Source organism: Bos javanicus, chromosome 23 (genome assembly GCF_032452875.1).
Source record: "Bos javanicus breed banteng chromosome 23, ARS-OSU_banteng_1.0, whole genome shotgun sequence".
Taxonomy (NCBI): domain Eukaryota; kingdom Metazoa; phylum Chordata; class Mammalia; order Artiodactyla; family Bovidae; genus Bos; species Bos javanicus.
This window is the reverse complement of record NC_083890.1, coordinates 26,300,138-26,319,021: the sequence shown is the minus strand read 5'-3', so window position 1 is coordinate 26,319,021 and position 18,884 is coordinate 26,300,138. Positions and strand designations below refer to the sequence as shown.

The 18,884-nt window shown below is 36.9% G+C and overlaps 1 protein-coding gene across 6 annotated transcripts in view; it reads right to left on the bottom strand.

Annotated features, from left to right (window-relative positions):
- Positions 1-683: 683 nt before the first annotated feature.
- Positions 684-18,884, bottom strand: part of LOC133236440 (butyrophilin subfamily 2 member A1-like) — a 130,197-nt gene continuing 111,996 nt past the window's right edge. For all 6 annotated transcript variants that reach the window (XM_061398462.1, XM_061398461.1, XM_061398464.1 and 3 more), the window contains 8 exons: positions 14,296-14,316; positions 14,080-14,100; positions 13,112-13,132; positions 9,932-9,952; positions 3,293-3,313; positions 2,266-2,292; positions 1,889-1,915; positions 684-1,716 (listed from right to left, as the gene is read on the bottom strand). In XM_061398462.1, coding sequence (XP_061254446.1) covers positions 1,193-1,716; positions 1,889-1,915; positions 2,266-2,292; positions 3,293-3,313; positions 9,932-9,952; positions 13,112-13,132; positions 14,080-14,100; positions 14,296-14,316 — 683 coding nt within the window. In that variant the 3' untranslated portion in view covers positions 684-1,192. The remainder of the gene's footprint in view (positions 1,717-1,888; positions 1,916-2,265; positions 2,293-3,292; positions 3,314-9,931; positions 9,953-13,111; positions 13,133-14,079; positions 14,101-14,295; positions 14,317-18,884) is intronic.

Sequence of the window (18,884 nt, the reverse complement as noted above, 5' to 3'; positions counted from 1 at the left end):
GACTGAACAACTATAGCAACATCAATTCATGAGCATTTATTTTAGTTTATTATAGTCATTGTTTGGATGTCTCGAAAACTAGTCGCTTTGTTTATATTTCAGTTTGAGGAATGTGAGTCTATATAGTTCATGTTGAGATTTTGCCTTTTCCTCTTGTGTATAGATTTGCCTATTGACCCTAGCTTGGTATTACTAATGCCACCCTCAAGTAGACAGCTAGTGCTAGACTCAATTTCAATATTGGATCTCCACTTGGTGAGGACTACATTCTGTCCTTCCTATACCAACTATCTACCTGTTTTGGTTTCTGTTTGCTAGGCATGGCCAACAGACTGTGTGTAGTTTTTTCTGCTTTGTCTTCATGAAGGGCCCTTTTTAAGGTGGATACCCATCTACCTGTCCCCGCTATTATGTTATTTGAGATCTTCCTAACTTGATGGGTTCCTTCTTCTTCCTGCTGCTGGAACTGAGCCCAATATCTGCCTCATCTTCACTACCCTCCTCAGTGTATCTAGTTTCTCTAGCCTTCCTGTCTAGCTTGTCCAACTACCACCCAAACTCTAGTTGCATCTGAATATTCAACTGTAGGTGTCATCTACTACCATTCTTTATCGGAAGGTGCTTCAATACTGAGTTAGTATTGAATTGAGTCACAACTGACAAAAATCCAGCATACAAATGGCTTAAAGATGTAAAACTTTATTTCTTATGGGAAATAAATGATAAGACATAGAGTAGTTTCATAAAGTTGTCAAAACCCCAAGGTGATTCCATCTTCTCATCCATCTATATCATATCACATGATAATATTACATGATCTGAAATGTTCTTAGAGATCTATCCATTATGCCACATTCCAGGCATCAGAAAAATTAAAGAAAATAAGAACATCACATAATTTTCCTTTAAGGACACATCCCAAAGATCATAGATAATAATACATCTTATAATGCACTGCTCATAATTTAGTCACATTTAGCAGGGAATGCTAGGAAATCTAATCTTTGTAATAGGCTGTCATAGGCATAATTATAAGAATTGATATGACGGGCAACCACCAGTCTGTGTCTCAGAGCTTCATCTTGAGAATAAACCAGTAAGGGAGGAAGAAAAAAAAATCAGTTTGTGTCTAGTGGGGAAAATTGTAATTGTCAGGGAAAGGTAGGCACACGAATTACAATATTAATGTGTTCTACTCCACTTGGACAATAGTCAAGGAGCCTGAGTCAGAAGCCTGAAGTCTAAAAAGTGGTCTTAGGACACCATAAAATGCTTGTTCAGAAAATGTGAAGATATGGGATCCATCTGCCATGTTATAGAAAGATACATCTCCAGCCTCATAATCCAGGAATACTCCCAACCTACAGGGTTTTTCTTTTAGAGTAAGATATGTTTCTGGGGATGTAAGGCCCCAGTACTCCCCCTCATAAAGCCTAATGGCCCAGAAACCATTCTGCGGTGACATCTTGACCCTCCCATTCCTTGTTACATTATCCCTACAAACTCCTAGGTCCCAGGAATGTGCATCCCCAACCTCCACCTCCCAGAAGTATCTCTTTGAGCTGACATGCAGCTGACCAAGCACACAGGTAAGGGAGGTAAATCTCTGTGAGCAGCTGGGAAGATCTTGACGTGGTTCTTGCCATGTTACTCTTCTCCCCTCTTCAGACAGGAGGAGGGCAGGATGGGCAGTGGCTGCATCCAGAGTCAGATTTACTGCAAAGACAAGAGAGCATCATGTTTCTGGAAATGGTATCAGTAGGCTTGGGCCAGAGTCTCCCTTCTGTGAGAGCTTCTCTGACCCTGGGGAGATCCAGTTCACCTCTGTGCATCTTCCCTGGGACTACCTACAAGGAACAAGGTCGGTCTTGGACCATGATAGACTCACCAGTCTGGAACTCTTCTTTTCTCCAATCTGCAAGGAACAAATGAACATGAGAATCTACCATCTGACAGATAGAGCTGCCTGTCTGTCCAGAGCACCATGGTAATAAACTCCTTAATTCAAGAATAACAGCAAACAACAAAGAAAAAGCCTCTTTTATATACTTGAATCTCTTTTTACAAGATGCTAAACTATATATGTCTTGAAGACCTGCCTTGTACCTATGCTCTCCTTATCAAAAATTCATATAGGATAAATATTTGTAATCTATTTAAGATGTTTGAAAGGAAATATAGGATATCATGGGTCTAAGAAAAATAATAATAATAATCTAAGAAAAACAGAACAGTAAAGATTTCTGAGAGATGGTCATTACTCACCAGACTTGAATTGAGCCTCCTCCTTCTCTGAAAGAAAAGACACAATCATGCATGTATATATAAACAGATTTTCTTAACATCATAAAGAAGATGCCAGTAATGCCATACATCTGTCAATATTTGTATCTGAAACTTGCTAAATAATTTCAAAAGCAATGAAAGAAATGTCTAAAGTTCATTTCATCTGGAAACTCCACTATAATATGAAGAATATAATCTGATATGAAATGACATGAAGATTTAATAATTCTTATAGTAAGATACTAAAATAGTATAGAATAATCTTAGAAATTAGCCATAGAATTTAGAGATATATTATCAATGAACTTTATCCAAGTGACTGAAATATGCTCAAGGCCCTGAAGGAAGAGAAATTTGTTGAATCAACTAATAAGTGGTTAAAATAAAAATGAATGAAGGGTAACGATTTTGGCTGGAAAGAAACAACGATGCTAAGTCATATAAAAAATAATTATATGCCTAAGATAACTGGAGACTATGGCCAAGCAAAGTGTATCAAGATTACACTTGACATTAGTATATGCAAAATGTTTAAAAGGTCAACAAAGGAGGAACTTATCTTATTAAGCAACTTTGGAGTCTGGACTCTGTTCTTAAATTGAAAGAGTATAATATATAAAAAATTGGGACTCCATCTCAGAGCACATGAGAAAAAATCAAAGTTAAGGGAAGCTTTCTGTTGAATGAAAATAATCACACTCTTCTTAGCCTAATCCCTTTCATCTCACCCATCTTTTTTTTTTTTTAAATCAACCTTAAAATGAAGTTACGGTAATCACTAGGAAGATAAAAGAAAAGGGAAATAAAAGGCAGAGGAAAAAATTAAGAGACTTAATATGGGAACTTTATTAGAAGTTCAGGATGCCAAAAAGAAAATGGATAAGGTAATTTGAAATTCACAAGAAGGCAAAGGAAAGATAGGATTATGTAAGAGGTGAATGTCAAGAAATAAGAGGAAAAAATATATCTAGGAAATACATCTTTTGAAAAAAGTAATAAAACTTACCAATTTCCTTCTGGAGTTGTTCTGAAAAATATAATGGAAAAACTCATGTAAATTTCAAGGAAAACCAGAAAATGAAAGTGAAAATAAAATTTTCACTGCACCATAAATAGATAAAATGAATGTAATTAGGGGGAAAAAAAAAAAGTCCTGAAAAATACCAAGGAAGCTAATATTTTTATCTTGGAAAAATGGTGACAATTTGTTCTTGCAGACAAAAAAAGTGTTGCCTGACATTTTGGTAAACAATGAATGTTGCCTATCATGAAGCCAACAGAACCAGATGGTGCACCCTGTGGGTATTCAGGATGGAGAAAAACAGGATACTGGCCCCAGTAGTTAGGATGCTTATCAAAGGAATAATTTCAATAAACCCTGACTCTTGTATCTTACTATATATAAAAAGGATTAACTTGAGATGCCTGTTTTGTTTTTTTTAATTATTATTAGAGATAATCTTGATGTGTTCCACTACTGTTTTGCTTTTGTTTTTTCAGTAAAAACTTCTAATTTGAATCCTTCCTTACCTCTCTGTAAGAGTTCCTCAGAAATCTCTGAGAGGCTGTATCCTAGGTTATAGTCCTGAGTAAGGTCCCCAAATAAAACATAACTTAAATCTTTTAGCTTGTGTATTTGTTTTTCAGTCAACAATTTTGATTTGGTGACCAAAAAGGGGCCAAAACCAGACTTTTATTCTTCACCTGATCTCCATGAGGATCTCTAGCTTTGGCACTAACAGAAGTTCCTTTGTGTCCATCTGCCTCTTCAGAGGGTCCAGATGATTCTGGGTAGACCTTGAATCTCCCATTATTTACTGATGAACCTGAGTTTTAGTCAGTGGTGATAAATCTATGGAGTAGAAACTTTCTTAGAAATTTAGTTTCAAGAAGAGATGCCTGAGAAAAAGACACTGAGAAACTTTGCTCAGTTGAAAGACACTTAAAGGGTTATCCTCAGCTGAGACACACTGGGAAGATTTTATTGTGTAAGTATAGAATTAATACTTACAAATACTTGTTTGTTGTGAATTAAAGGACATCTCACCCCAAAAATGGCCAAATTGAGGCTCACTTTGGCATACCAAAATTATGTTTTTGCAAGCTAGCTTAATAGAGCTGGCTTGATGAACATCTTTTCAGAAATCTGACTTTAAAGGAAAAAAAAAAAAACCTCTTCTATGGGGGACCTTGCATTTTTGTCCTCTGTCTTTGAGAGGCAGATGTTCTACTTGCTCTTCCCAAATTTCATTTTTCTGTGTTTTGAGAGCTTGGCCTCTGCTATGCAGAAGGTACATAATGGTATACATTTGGCAGCCAGTCAAATAGACTGGGATTCTGAGCTATCTTTTTGTCTGGCTATGCCAACTCTCGGTAAAGAATCTGCCTGCAAGGTAGGAGACCTGGCTCGATCCTTGAATCAGGAGGATATCCTGGAGAAGGGAATGGCTATCCACCCCAGTATTCTTGCCTGGAGAAATCCATGGACAGAGGAACCTGGCCAGCTACAGTCCATGGGGTTGCAAAGAGTCAGATATGACTGAGCAACTAACTGCATACCAACTTGCAGGGAATTTGTTATAAGTTGCTCCAACCCATAAGGCTTTTGTCATCTTAACTTTCAGTGCATCTGCCTTCACAGTGTACTGTGAAGGCCCTTTAATTTCTTAGACTATTTTTGGGAGTAAACATTTTAGATCTTGTAAAGACTACATCCTTTGCCCTCTCTTGTGGGGACACCTTTTGTGTCCTTTTGGTTTAAGTTGCTATTAAGATATTACTCATCAATAGTCAGACAATGGATCCTTTAAATTGGAGAAATTTTAAATTGGTAAATTTTTAGAAAGGTCTCATTATAAACAGCAATTTTGTTTATGAGAAAAACAAATTACAAAGTGGCTAATAATATATATATGAAATGGATAACCTGAAAACTCTCTTTAGTTTAACAAACAAAAAAATTGTGAAGCCTTATTTGTGGTCACAGCTTCCCAATCAAGTAGTCTTATAAATGTTAATAAAATATTATATCAATTGCTAATTAAATTGATTAATATGGGAATAAAAAGAAGCTGAAGGAAAGCCTAAAATTTCTTTCTCAATAGGTGGAAATTTCAAAAGGACTCATCCCCAAAAGAAAAATCTTTCCATGGTTATAAAGAAACAGAATTTTTAAAATGGACATTAACAGGATTAAAGCAAAATTTGTACCATACTACCTGAGGTTTGATAAGCCAAAGGAATTCCTTGTTGGTCTTCAACATTAAAAGGCCCCAAATAAGTCCACTTTATTTATCATGGAAGAATAATTACAGAGGTATCTGATAAGCTGTTAATTACTTGGGGCAACAGTCAGGACAATTAATCAAATTGAAAGATTGACAAAAAAGTCTTCATCCCTTGGTTCAGTGTCTCACTGAGGATACCAGTGAATTTATACAAAAATTGATAATATGGCTGGTGGCTATAAAGAAAAGCTTCTGGTACTCATTGAAGATCAAGGCTTGCTAATGGAATCTTAATGAAAATTAAAGTCAAAGATATGAAAATTGATATAATTGAGATCAAAGTTTATAAAATTGATGTATTTAAGTAAGTTTCTATATTTTAAGAATGTTACATCTCTTATGTCTGATTATATTGTGGGATAGACATTATACCTCACTCTTGAGTGCTTCCCCTGACTGGTATTATAAGACAAGGCATATAAATCTGTCCCTCAGGCAATATTAATTAAATATACTAAAGGAAACCAGTAGGGTTACCTGTGCTTATACAATGTGAAATAAAAACTGAGAGCTAACATTTAAGGCTAATAAAAACAGTAATAGGGATTATTTGCTGTAGGTTTGATTTGTGATTTCCCAGCATTTAATTTATCAAAGCTAAAGTTTTATCTGAAAAAACTATTTTAGACATACCCAAAACAGAATTATTCTTAGATTTCACCTGAAAATTCCATTCTAATTTACTTTTATTTTATACTTTATAAAAATATCATCACACCAAGGTAACTGGGAAAGACCCAGAAACAGGGTCTTTGTCTAATGCCTTATGCAAATTTTTGAGGGATGATACATTGAACCCTACAGTTATAAAAGATAGGCTTGATTTTCAGTTTAGTTGGAAATCTTATCAATGATATAAAATATCAAATTAAAGAAAATATTGTTAGACAAATAAATGTTTTAACACCATTTAGGTGGCAGATTGAGCTTCCCTATTGAGCTTCCCTAGTGGCTCGGCTGGAGAAGGCAATGGCAACCCGCTCCAGTACTCTTGCCTGGCAAATCCCATGGACGGAGAAGCCTAGTAGGCTGCAGTCCATGGGGTCGCTAGGAGTTGGGCACGACTGGGCGACTTCACTTTCACTTTTCACTTTCATGCATTGGAGAAGGAAATGGCAACCCACTCCAGCGTTCTTGCCTGGAGAATCCCAGGGAAGGGGAGCCTGGTGGGCTGCTGTCTCTGGGGTCGCACAGAGTCAGACCTGACTGAAGCGACTCAGCAGCAGCAGCAGTGGCTCAGTAGTAAAGAACCCACCAGCAAATGCAGGATACATGGGTTCGACTGACTCCTGGGTTGTAATGATCCTGGAGGAGGAAATGGTAACCCAGTCAGTATTATTGCCTGGAAAATCCCATGGACAGAGGAGCCTGGCTGGCTACTGTCTATGGGGTGGTAAAACAGTCGGACACTGACTTAGTGACTGAACAACAACAGATGGCAGAACAGTTATTTGGGGTTGGGTTTCATGAGTTTGAGTACACTCCAGGAGTAGGTGATGGACAGGGAAGCCTGGCGTGCTGCTGTTCATGGGGTCACAAAGAGTCAGACACGACTGAGTGACTGAACTGAAGTTAGTTGCTAATTCATGTTTGATCCTATGTGACCCCATGAACTATAGGCCACCCGGTTCCTCTGTCCATGGGATTTCCCAGGCAAGAATACTGGGGTGAGTTGTCATTTCCTTCTCCAGGGGATTTTCTGGACCCCGGGATCAAACCTTGGTCTCTTGCATTGCAGACAGAGTCTTTACTCACTGACTCACCAGGAAAGCTTGAAGCAATTGTCTTTTTCTTGCAAATCCATAAGAATCAGAAAGGTATCGTGCATTGAACCTGGACTGGCATCTCGTTTCATACATGATATTTTACACGATACTGGATGCTTGGGGCTAGAGCACTGGGACGACCCAGAGGATGGTATGGGGAGGGAGGAGGGAGGAGGGTTCAGGATGGAGAACACATGTATACCCGTGGCGGATTCATTTTGATATTTGGCAAAACTAATACAATTATGTAAAGTTTAAAAATAAAATAAAATTAAAAAAAGAAAAAAAAAAAGAATCAGAAAGGTAAATGGCCTTAGACTGAGCCTAATTAGCTCAAAAAGGTAGAACCTGAACCAAAGTTAGACAGAGGAAGGAGTGACAGGGGACTCAGGAGGTCTTTTAAGTTCAAATTGCTGGAAAGGCTTCCTCACCTAAAATCTACTTCACAACTTCCTTAGGGATTTATCAGGAACAAATACAAATCTTAAATGTCTTTTCCACAAAATATAAAGCCTTAATCACTCAAACAAATAAGTTTGATTTATTCCAACTCTTATTTATAAACTAGAAAGTCTATATTGGAATACTTGATTCATGACTAAGTTTTAAAGTGAAGCTATGAGATCTATGGTTCAGTTCAGTTCAGTCGCTCAGTTGTGTCCAACTCTTTGCAACCCCATGGACTGCCAAATGCCAGGCTTCCCTGTCCATCACCAACTCAGGGAGCCTACTCAAATTCATGTTCATCAAGTCCGTGATGCCATCTAACCATCTCATCCTCTGTCGTCCCCTTCTCCTCTCACCTTCAATCTTTCCCTTCATCAGGGTCTTTTCAAATGAGTCAGTTCCTGGCCAAAGTACTGGAGTTTCAGCTTCAGCATCAGTCCTCCCAATGAATATTCAGAACTGACTTCCTTCAGGAAATCAGATCTATGATTTCCTCTAGGAAATCAGACCTATGGTTATGTCAGTTTGTATGTCTGTGTGTATTATATATATGGTATGTGTCTACCTTCAGATAGTATTATCAAATTTAAATTATAAAAGAGCTGTTTAATTGACTTAAAAGTAGGTGCTTACAAATTAAATGTTTCTAAATATAAAGGAAACCGGCCCAGATAATTTTGGATTCATGTGATTAGTATTAATTTAATATCTGGTATTAAAGTTACTTTAGGCTTGTTGGTTTAATTGATGTGGACATGTCTTTGGAGTCATCAGTATTGAGTATGATATATTTTTGTAACTAGGTTTATTGAAAGCCGTTAAGTTCATGGTATTTCTGTTGCAAAGTTTTTCAGCAAGAAAAATTACCTTGGTGTGATGATATTTTCATAACATATAAAATAAAAGTAAATGAGATTAGAATTTTCAGGTGAAATCTAAGAATAATCTATTGTGGGTATGTTTAAAATAGTTTTTCCAGATAAAACTTTAGTTTTGATAAATTAAATTAAATGATGGGAAATCACTGAATACATAGATTATTCAAATACAACAAAATAATGGAACATTGCTAAACATTTTTATGCTTATCTACTTTGTCTTCTTATGAGAGGAAACCTAAAGATAATTGAGTTTATTAGACATGTGTTTTTTACCACACTGAGGAAAGAAATGGTGCTATGAGAAGATGTATGTTTATAGAGGTTATGGAATGTTAAGCTTGAGAATCAAGAAATTCCTGTATGATGAACCGTTCATAATTGCTTACTTGTTTTCACTAGAGATTAAGGTATTTAAGAGTTAAAATTATAATATATGCAATTAAATTTACTTGGATGTCAAATGAAACATTTCAGTATGTAAGAAAAGTAGAAGGTATATTTTCAGCAAAAGATGGTATGAGGAATGGAGATACATTTTGTTAAGGGGAAAAACATGATTTTGTCTTACAGCTGGTTATTTCTAAGTGGGGAAAGAAGGGGTTACCTAATATAGATACAGAAAATTGTGAAAAGCTTGTGAAAAAGGATTCCTGAGAAAATAATTTTGCACATGGTAAGGTGGAAGTGTAATTGGACTTTATTAGGCAAATAAATTATGTTCTTGATGTTGAATTAGGGCAGAACTGGAATTTTCTTTCTGTTAAGAGAACAAAGATTTTGGGAATGTTGAGCTACACCTGATAGCAGATTGTGAATTTCTTTGCCTTCTAAATGTTCTGTATTTGCCTTGAAATATTTTACTATCACTTGGGTTAAATGAATAAACATTGATGCACAGTGTCCTATGACCCTATTTGACCAAGTGTTTTAAAACTTTTTGATAACTCTGACAAACTTATCTGAGGAAAAGCCAGGAAAAGTTACTACAGCAAGAAGCAAAATAAACCTGGGAGAAGGTATGTCTAATACTTATACAATGAGAGAAGACTAGTAAATAGTCAAAGACATTGGAAGCATGACCTAAAGTCCAAACTGGACCAGGCTGTGAAAAGATAATGAAGAAAGAAATGCAGAACAAATCCATGAGCAAAAATTCAGGTTAAAATAGGAGACATTCTGAAGAAGTTTGAGCCAATAGGTGTTAATCCATAAAAAGGTTGTTGATCAAAAAGTTTTATAGGTATAAAAGAATATCAGAATTTACCAGCTGCGTTCAGAAGTTCCTCTGCAAAATAAAAAGAAAACAGCTATGTAAATATTATTGAAAATAAATATGAAGAAAATTCAAATGTATTAAAATTTGGTAGGCAAAATTTTCCTTAAACACAGGCCAGAATGAAGCCTATCTTAGCTCCATTACATGAAAGGAAGGACAATAAAGTATTACGCAACAGGGAAGGGGTTTCCAAGTCAAAAGAACCAAGCTGGACTTGAAGAAAGCTGATACATCAGAAACTTAAAAAAATACCAAAACTCCACAAGTATATTGTTAATAAAATTTACTGGACAGTAAGGATCTGTCTCCTTGTATTGCAAAGACACGACAAATCAAATGAGTAAGCTGGGGGAAACTGAAGAGAAAATGAGGATTGTACACATCAGTTAGATGTGACAGTGAGAAGAAATTATGGAAAAGTGAAGGGATATTGGGGTGGAGGAAGCTGATCATTGAGAGGCAATTATGCCGGTCTAAGAAGCAGATTAAACAGTGACTAGGAACAGAACAAAATACATTTTATTATCGATTGATAACTTACCTTTATCTCTGCTTCAGGAATAAGGAATTATTTCCTTAACATTCTTCTACCTTAGCCATGCAAATATGCATTGTTAACAACACATGCATATTTAACCTATTTAAAATTTTCCCAGTCACGATTTCTTTGATGTTCAATCTCTACTGTCATTGAGAAGTTAGATTATATTCATGGGAAAGTGAAAGTGAAGTGAAAGTCGCTCAGTTGTGCCTGACTCTTTGCAGTCCATGGAATTCTCCAGGCCAGAATACTGGAGTGGATATCCTTTCCCTTCTCCAGGGGATCTTCCCAATCCAGGGATAGAATCTAGGTCTCCAGCATGGCAAGCAGATTCTTTACCAGCTGAGCCACAAGGGAAACCCAAAAATACTGGAGTGGGTAGCCTATCCCTTCTCCAGTGGATCTTCCCTATCTTGGAATCAAATCCAGATCTCCTGCATTGCAGGCAAATTCTTTATCAATTGAGCTTTCAGGGAAGCCCATTCAAGGGAAACCTGTGTTCTATTAAAATGAACCTAGAGAAGGAAATGGCAACCCACTCCAGTGTTCTTGCCTAGAGAATCCCAGGGACAGGGGAGCCTGATGGGCTGCCATCTATGGCAATCATTGCTATTTCCTTGGAACTTCTACCTTTTTCAAAGTACACTGCAAACACCTTGCATACACAACAGAAGTTACTCAGAAAGTGATGAGATGCATGCAGGCAAAGCATCCACATAACTAGAACTGTGTCTGTAGCCATAGTCATATGAAGCCCGCCACACACAGTAAAGAGATATAGTCCCCAATTTCATCCAATCTGAAAACAGAAAAGTGATTGAGAAATACCATTACAATGGAGGATGGTAAACTTTTGGAAAAATCCTAGGATATTCCTTTCTCTTTCTGTTTACATTAAAATTTCAGAATGCAGATTATCAGAGGATGAGAGAGTCAATTCCTAGGCAGGTTAATAAGAAGTCTGGGGTTCGCTGAGGAGGGGAGTGGGGTCTGGGGTTCTCAAGGAGAAGGAAAGGACACACCTTTTTCTTTTTCTTTTTCTCTATATTCCTTAGTCTTAGTCACATAAAATGGTCTTTTATTTTTTTTCTTTAAACCCAGAATTGATGATTACACAACTCAGTTTAAACTCTGTACTAGGGATTATACAACAACAGTGTATCCTGCTTGAGGACAGTTTCTCCTTCCTCAAAACCTTCTGACTAATCTTGATATTTTAGAATGTAAATTACGGGAGTGAGTCTGGTAGGATCTTTTTATTGTTAAATTCTAATCATCCTGTTATCCTAAAATGTAACTTGTGGGAGTGGGTCTGATAAAATTTTCACAAACTTGAGATATCCCTTTGATTTATTGTAATAATTTAAAAGTATACAACTCCCTTGCTAACACTAGTGAGGGGGGCACTCTTCGTCCCCCTTCTGATGTCTATGTCAGAAGCTTTCTCTGCCCCTTTTCTTACTTTAATAAAACTCTACCACACAAAAGCTCTTGAGTGATCAAGTCTAGTCCCTGGTCCTGAAGCTAAACCTTTTTCTTCAGAGATCATGAATCTGACATTGTTCACGGTAAGCTATCAAGAACATCTTATCAGAGAACATTTCTGAAGACCAAAAGTGTTTCTAAACACACCAAAAATTGCATTTAAGAGTTTCTGCTGCTAAGTCACTTCAGTCGTGTCGGACTCTGTGCGACCCCATAGATGGCAATGCACCAGGCTCTGCCGTCCCTGGGATTCTCCAGGCAAGAACATGGAGTGGGTTGCCATTTCCTTCTCCAATGCATGAAAGTGAAAAGTGAAAATGAAGTCGCTCAGTCATGTCCGACCCTCAGCGACCCCATGGACTGCAGCCTTCCAGGCTCCTCCGTCCATGGGATTTTCCAGGCAAGAGTACTGGAGTGGGGTGCCATTGCCTTCACCATTTAAGAGTTGACTACTATGCAAATCAAAATATGAAAATAGAATAATTACGGTGGTTTGTAGGGGAAAAAAGAAAAAGCCAGGAAACATCATGTGAAGTATTTGTATACTTGTGAATGCTTGGTGCTATGATCAATGGCAGTGGAAGACTTGGGTTCAAGCTTACATTTGACCAAAGAATGACATCAGAATTGACTCATATTTCACAGGACAAAAATACTATATTGAAAATTACTGAACAAGTAATCTAACAAGGTTTGGGAAAACATCAGTTGCATAAACATTGGCCCTAGTAGTTGAAATTTGTGTCAGTGGTCCAAAGATTTGGTATCTCTAGAAATACATTAGGTGTAAGCCCGATAGTTACTAGTCAAATGCCCTCTATCTCACCACTTTTTAGCAAAACTATGGGAAGCCTCTGGAGACAAAAGAAACCAACATTTATAAGGGGAGAGTAGAGGGAATAAAAAAAAGAAAGAATGAAATGCAGGAAACAGAAAATGACAGAACTTAATAAGGAGGAGGGCATAATAACATTTGAAAAGAAAGTGTAGACACCCAGGAGAAGGTCAAGCCCATAGACAACATACAGATAAAAAGGTAGATAAATTAAAAAAAAAAAAAAAAGGTAGAGAAATTAAAGAGACACTAAAAAAGGAGGGTTTTCATAAGGCATTTGGGAGCAAAAAGGTGTCTGAAAATTTACCTAAATTGTCCTGCGATATTTCTGAAAAAGAAAATGGAAGTATCAATGTAAATATATTGTGAGGGAAACACAAAGAAAATCTAGTGTTCTAGAAAAAAATATATTTTAACACGAAACAAATCAGGATGCAGATAAACACAAAAACATAGTTTGCAAATGTACACACACAAACATACAGACATGGGCTGAAAGCTCACACTTATCCAGAGAATAGTCTATAGCAGTGAAAAGAGAACTAGAAGAAGAGAATTTACTGAATGAGAAATATCTTAGGAATGTTATATTTGATGACTACCTTTTAAAAGTGTTCTTAATACCTTTTGATATTACTGAGACTTTTAGTATTTAACTTGCTAGGTTTTGAAGGTACTGGCTACCTTAACTTCAAGAGAATTGTAGTATTAATGCCAGTAGTGAGAGGTCTAAATAAAATGACCAAAGTTTCTCTTGAAGAATACATTATGCATCAGAAACTTTAAAACTGCCAAACTTATTAGATATATTAGTAATAAAATTTATCTGAACAAATGGAACTGTGAGCATTGATTTCTTGGACAAGACAAATGAAAGAGGTAGAAATGGGGGAAACTGAGCAACACATGAAGATGGCAGACATCAGTTGGAAAACTAAGAGAGTAAGATGAAATCATGCAATAATATGAATGTGGAGGTTGAGGAAGATGATCATTGATAGTTGAAGGCAAAGGAGCAAGTTACAGATGAAACAACTAAGAAGAGGCAAAAGCAATTTTGACTTTTTTTTTCCTGTGCAATCTTATTGAGGGAAAAAAAGAAGTGAAAAACAATTCAAAAGAAGCCAGTCTTTATAGGGGAAGCATGGTGTGGAGTATAAAAGGAAAGAACGGGAAAAGATGGAATTTAGGTAACATAAAATGACAACATTTTTTTAAGGTGCAAGGAACAGCTGAAACAACAATTAAGCATATGTGAAAATATTTTTGACTTACCTTTTTCCTGGGCAATCTTATCTGAGAGAAAAAAAAGAAGAGAGAAGAAATTAAAAGACGCCAGTATCTTAGGGGAAGATTGGTATGGAGTACAAAGGAAAGAATGGGAAAAGATATAATTCAGATAATAAAAAATGACAGAACTGGTTTTTTTTTTTAAGATACAAGTTACAGATGAAACAACAACCAAGAAGAGGTGAAAAAATTTTGACTTGCCTTTTTCTTGTTTAATCTTATCTGAAACAAAAAGGAAGAGAAAAACAATTCAAAAGAAGCCAATTTTTATAGGAGAAGCATATGGTAAAGTAAAAGAAAGAAAGAGTGGGAAAAGATGAAAGGTAACAGAAAATGACAGAACTTTTTTTTAAGGTGCAAGCAGCAGATGAAACAACAGCTAAGAACATGCAAACAAGTGTTTTGACTTGTGTCTTTTCTGTTTAAACTTATGTGAAAAAAAAAAAGAGGGAAAAATATTTCATCAAAATGCAGCCCCAATGTCAAAAAAGGAGGGCAGAAATTTGAAACCTAAGTTTTTAAGTTATAGTCTGTAGTTTACTCTGTAGGTCAATTGACCAATATTTTAGACGGTGGAAAGGTGATGCTCCACAGGACAACCTACAGTCAGGGGCAATGCTGTATTACATCCCACCACCCCCACCTCCAACACCTGGAGCAAATGTAGCAAAGACAGATAATGACTCAACCAGAGGAAGTAGAATAGGACTATTAGGGCAAACTATCAATCATTCATCTTTTAGTAGACCTTCTTTTTTTGTCATAGTGGAGTGGAAAAAAACATACATACATGAGTCACATATTTAGCAAGTCATAAAGAAAATTCCTCTTGAGAAACCTGCATGCAGGTCAAGAATCAACAGTTAGAACTGGACATGGAAAAACAGATTGGTTCCAAATAGGAAAAGGAGTACGTCAAGGCTGTATATTGTCACCCTGCTTATTTAACTTCTATGCAGAGTACATCATGAGAAACGCTGGGCTGGAAGAAGCACAAGCTGGAATCAAGATTGCCGGGAAAAATGTCAATAACCTCAGATATGCAGACGACACCACCCTTATGGCAGAAAGTGAAGAGGAACTAGAAAGCCTCTTGATGAAAGTGAAAGTGGAGAGTGAAAAAGTTGGCTTAAAGTTCAACATTCAGAAAACTAAGATCATGGCATCCAGTCCCATCACTTCATGGGAAATAGATGGGGAAACAGTGAAACAGTGTCAGACTTTATTTTCTGGGGCTCCAAAATCACTGCAGATGGTGACTGCAGCCATGAAATTAAAAGACACTTACTCCTTGGAAGGACAGTTATAACCAACCTAGATAGCATATTCAAAAGCAGAGACATTACTTTGTCAACAAAGGTCCGTCTAGTCAAGACTATGGTTTTTCCAGTGGTCATGTATGGATGTGAGAGTTGGACTATAAAGAAAACTGAGTTCCGAAGAATTGATGCTTTTGAACTATGGTGTTGGAGAAGACTCTTGAGAGTCCCTTGGACAGCAAGGAGACCCAACCAGTCCATCCTAAAGGAGATCAGTCCTGGGTGTTCATTGGTGGGAGTGATTTTGAAGCTGAAGCTCTAGTACTTTGATCACCTGATGTGAAGAGCTGACTGGTTTGAAAAGACCCTGAGGCTGGGAAGGATTAAGGGCAGGAGGAGAAGGAGATGACAGAGGATGAGATGGTTGGATGGCATCACTGACTCAATGGACATGGGTTTGGGTGAACTCTGGGAGTTGGTGATGGACAGGGAGGCCTGGCGTGCTGCGGTTCATGGAGTCACAAAGAGTCAGACACGACTGAGTGACTGAACTGAACTGAAAGAAAATTCCTGGCGGGCCTCAGTCCATGGTGTTGCAAAGAGTTGGACCCGACTAAGCAACTGAGCACAAAAAAGCCTATGGGCTTCTCAAGTGGCCCTGAATGTAAAGTACTCACCTGCAAATGCAGGAGACATAAGCAACATGGGTTCAATCCCTGGGTTGAGATGATCCCCCGGATGAGGGCATGACAATCCACTCCAGTGTTCTTGCCTAGAGAAGCCCATGGATAGAGGAGTCTGGAGGGATATGGGTCATAGGATCACAAAGAATCAGAAACAACTGAAGTGACCAAGCATGTACGCACCCACACACGCAAAGAAGCCTTCAGTATAAGTACCAGTCAGTCTAAAATACTGCGATCCAAAAGTCTACAAGCAATAAATGCTGGAGAGGGTGTGGAGAAAAGGGAACCCTCTTACACTGTTGGTGGGAATGCAAACTAGTACGGCCACTATGGAGAACAGTGTGCAGATTCCTTAAAAAACTGGAAATAGAATTGCCTTATGACTCAGCAACCCCACTTCTGGGCATACACACTGAGGAAACCAGAAGGGAAAGAGACACGTGTACCCCAATGTTCATCACAGCAGTTTATAATAGCCAGGACATGGAAGCAACCTAGATGTCCATCAGCAGATGAATAGATAAGAAAGCAGTGGTACATATACACAATGGAGTATTACTCAGCCATTAAAAAGAATACATTTGAATCAGTTCTAACGAGGTGGATGAAACTGGAGCCTATTATAAAGAGTGAAGTAAGCCAGAAAGAAAAACACCAATACAGTATACTAATGCATATATATGGAATTTAGAAAGATGGTAACAATAACCCTGTATAGGAGACAGCAAAAGAGACAGTGATGTATAGAACAGTCTTATGGACTCTGTGGGAAAGGGAGAGGATGGGAAGATTTGGGAGAATGGCATTGAAATATGTATAATATCATGTACGAAATGAGTCGCCAGTCCAGGTTCGATGCACAATACTGGATGCTTGGGGCTGGTGCACTGGGATGACCCAGAGGGATGGTATGGGGAGGGAGGAGGGAGGAGGGTTCAGAATGGGGAACACATGTATACCTGTGTTGGATTCAATGCCTGTGGCGGATTCATTTTGATATTTGGCAAAACTAATACAATTATGTAAAGTTTAAAAATAAAATAAAAATACATGCCTGCTAAAAATAAAATAAAATTAAAAAAATAAAATACTATCTGTAACTGTAGACTTATTAAGGCTCTTCGGTATATGGAAGAGGTATGTTTCTAAGTTCATTAAACCTGTAAACACAATACGACTGAAAAACCATCATTAGAAAATCAAGAATGCTAAACTTTGGATGTTTATATCACTGTATTATGAAAAAATCCTTTAGGAGTATCATATGAGTATAGTTTCTCATGTCATTCACATAACATTTCAGTATTGGGAAATCTGTTGTATATTTCCTTAAATTAAAAGTTCTTCTACCAAAATCTAAAAATAAGGGCAGTTTACTAAATTAATAATTATGTCAGAATAAAAATACAAGAAAAAAATGGAATAATTACTATAGTGTGAAAGAAAATAAACCCAGTGAATACCATTAAATGTTTGTTATTTAGGGCACCTGGGTGATATGATCAAAGGCAGTGGAAGAGGGAGCCTGAATACCACACTGGAACCATGAAGGATATCTGAGTTTACATGGTCCTTAAAAGGACCACAGACCAAGAAGCTTCACTGAGAAAGAATGAAGTCTTAGTTCTCATCTCCTAAGTTTTGGGCAGATAGCAACTGTATAGTAATGGCCTTTGAACTTTGAATATATGGCACATGCACTAACAATGGACAGTTTTCAGAAAATATATGCAAAGTGTAATCATGTACCCATCAGTCTCTTCCCTTTTGTGTCACAACATTCACATGGAAACTGGCGAGACTCTACAGAATAAAAAAAGGCAGTGTTATAGGTCAGGAACCTGTGTTCTGAAAAAATAAAGGGATGGAAAAGAATGAGGACAGAGGGTAGAAAAGCAGTAATTGAGACACTTAATATGGATGATGTTTATGAAACAAAAAAAGAGAAAATAGCAGACATTGAGGGGTAGGGCATACCAAAAGATGGTGTATAGATAAAAGGAAAGGCAATGTGAAAAACTCTGAGGAAGCAGTCATGTAGAGTCTTATCGGAGTGTAAAAGTTGTCAGAGAAATTTACCAAATTTTTTCAAAAGCTGGTCAGAAAAATTAAGTGAAAAGATCCAAATAAGTTTTAGAGAACAGAAAAGAAAGAACATACAGATTTGATGAAAATTCACATGCAATGTTAAATGTACCAGGATGCAGGCCAACCCACAGAACACACACACACATGCAAGCACACACACATATACAAACTGCAGCTGAAAGCTACCCTTTTCAGGAGAATATTGGTTAGGATTACAAAAGAAAAAACTGAATGAATTTACTTAGGAAAAATGTTAGGAACAGTAGTAATATGGTAACTTTTAAAAAATGTTTCTGACATCGTGCTTTTATGCAATTTCTTTTTTTTTTTTTTTGCAAATAATTTCTTTAAAAAATGAAAAGGAGAAAAATGAATGAACTTTCTCTATTGGAAGAAAATCATTATTTCGGCCAATTATTATCTTATAAAATTACCTTGATTCAAATTGTTAAATTTCTATTTCGTAGAGGTTAGCCCTCATAAGTTCCTTGAGTGGTACTAAATATAGAGTCAATGCTTATTGTACAAATAGTCACACTCACTGAATTAAAGGAGTCTGAACCACTACTAATAAAAAAATATCATGTTAGTTTCCTGAGTGCTTCTTTCACAAAGTTTTCAGCAACTGAGTAAACTATAACTTCTTAAAATGTAGATTTCTATTTCAATTCATGGCTAAATAAAGTTCATCTTAATTAAATCACATGAAAGTAAGGAATTGATGCTCTAGACACAGCATATGGAAATTGAAATTAAA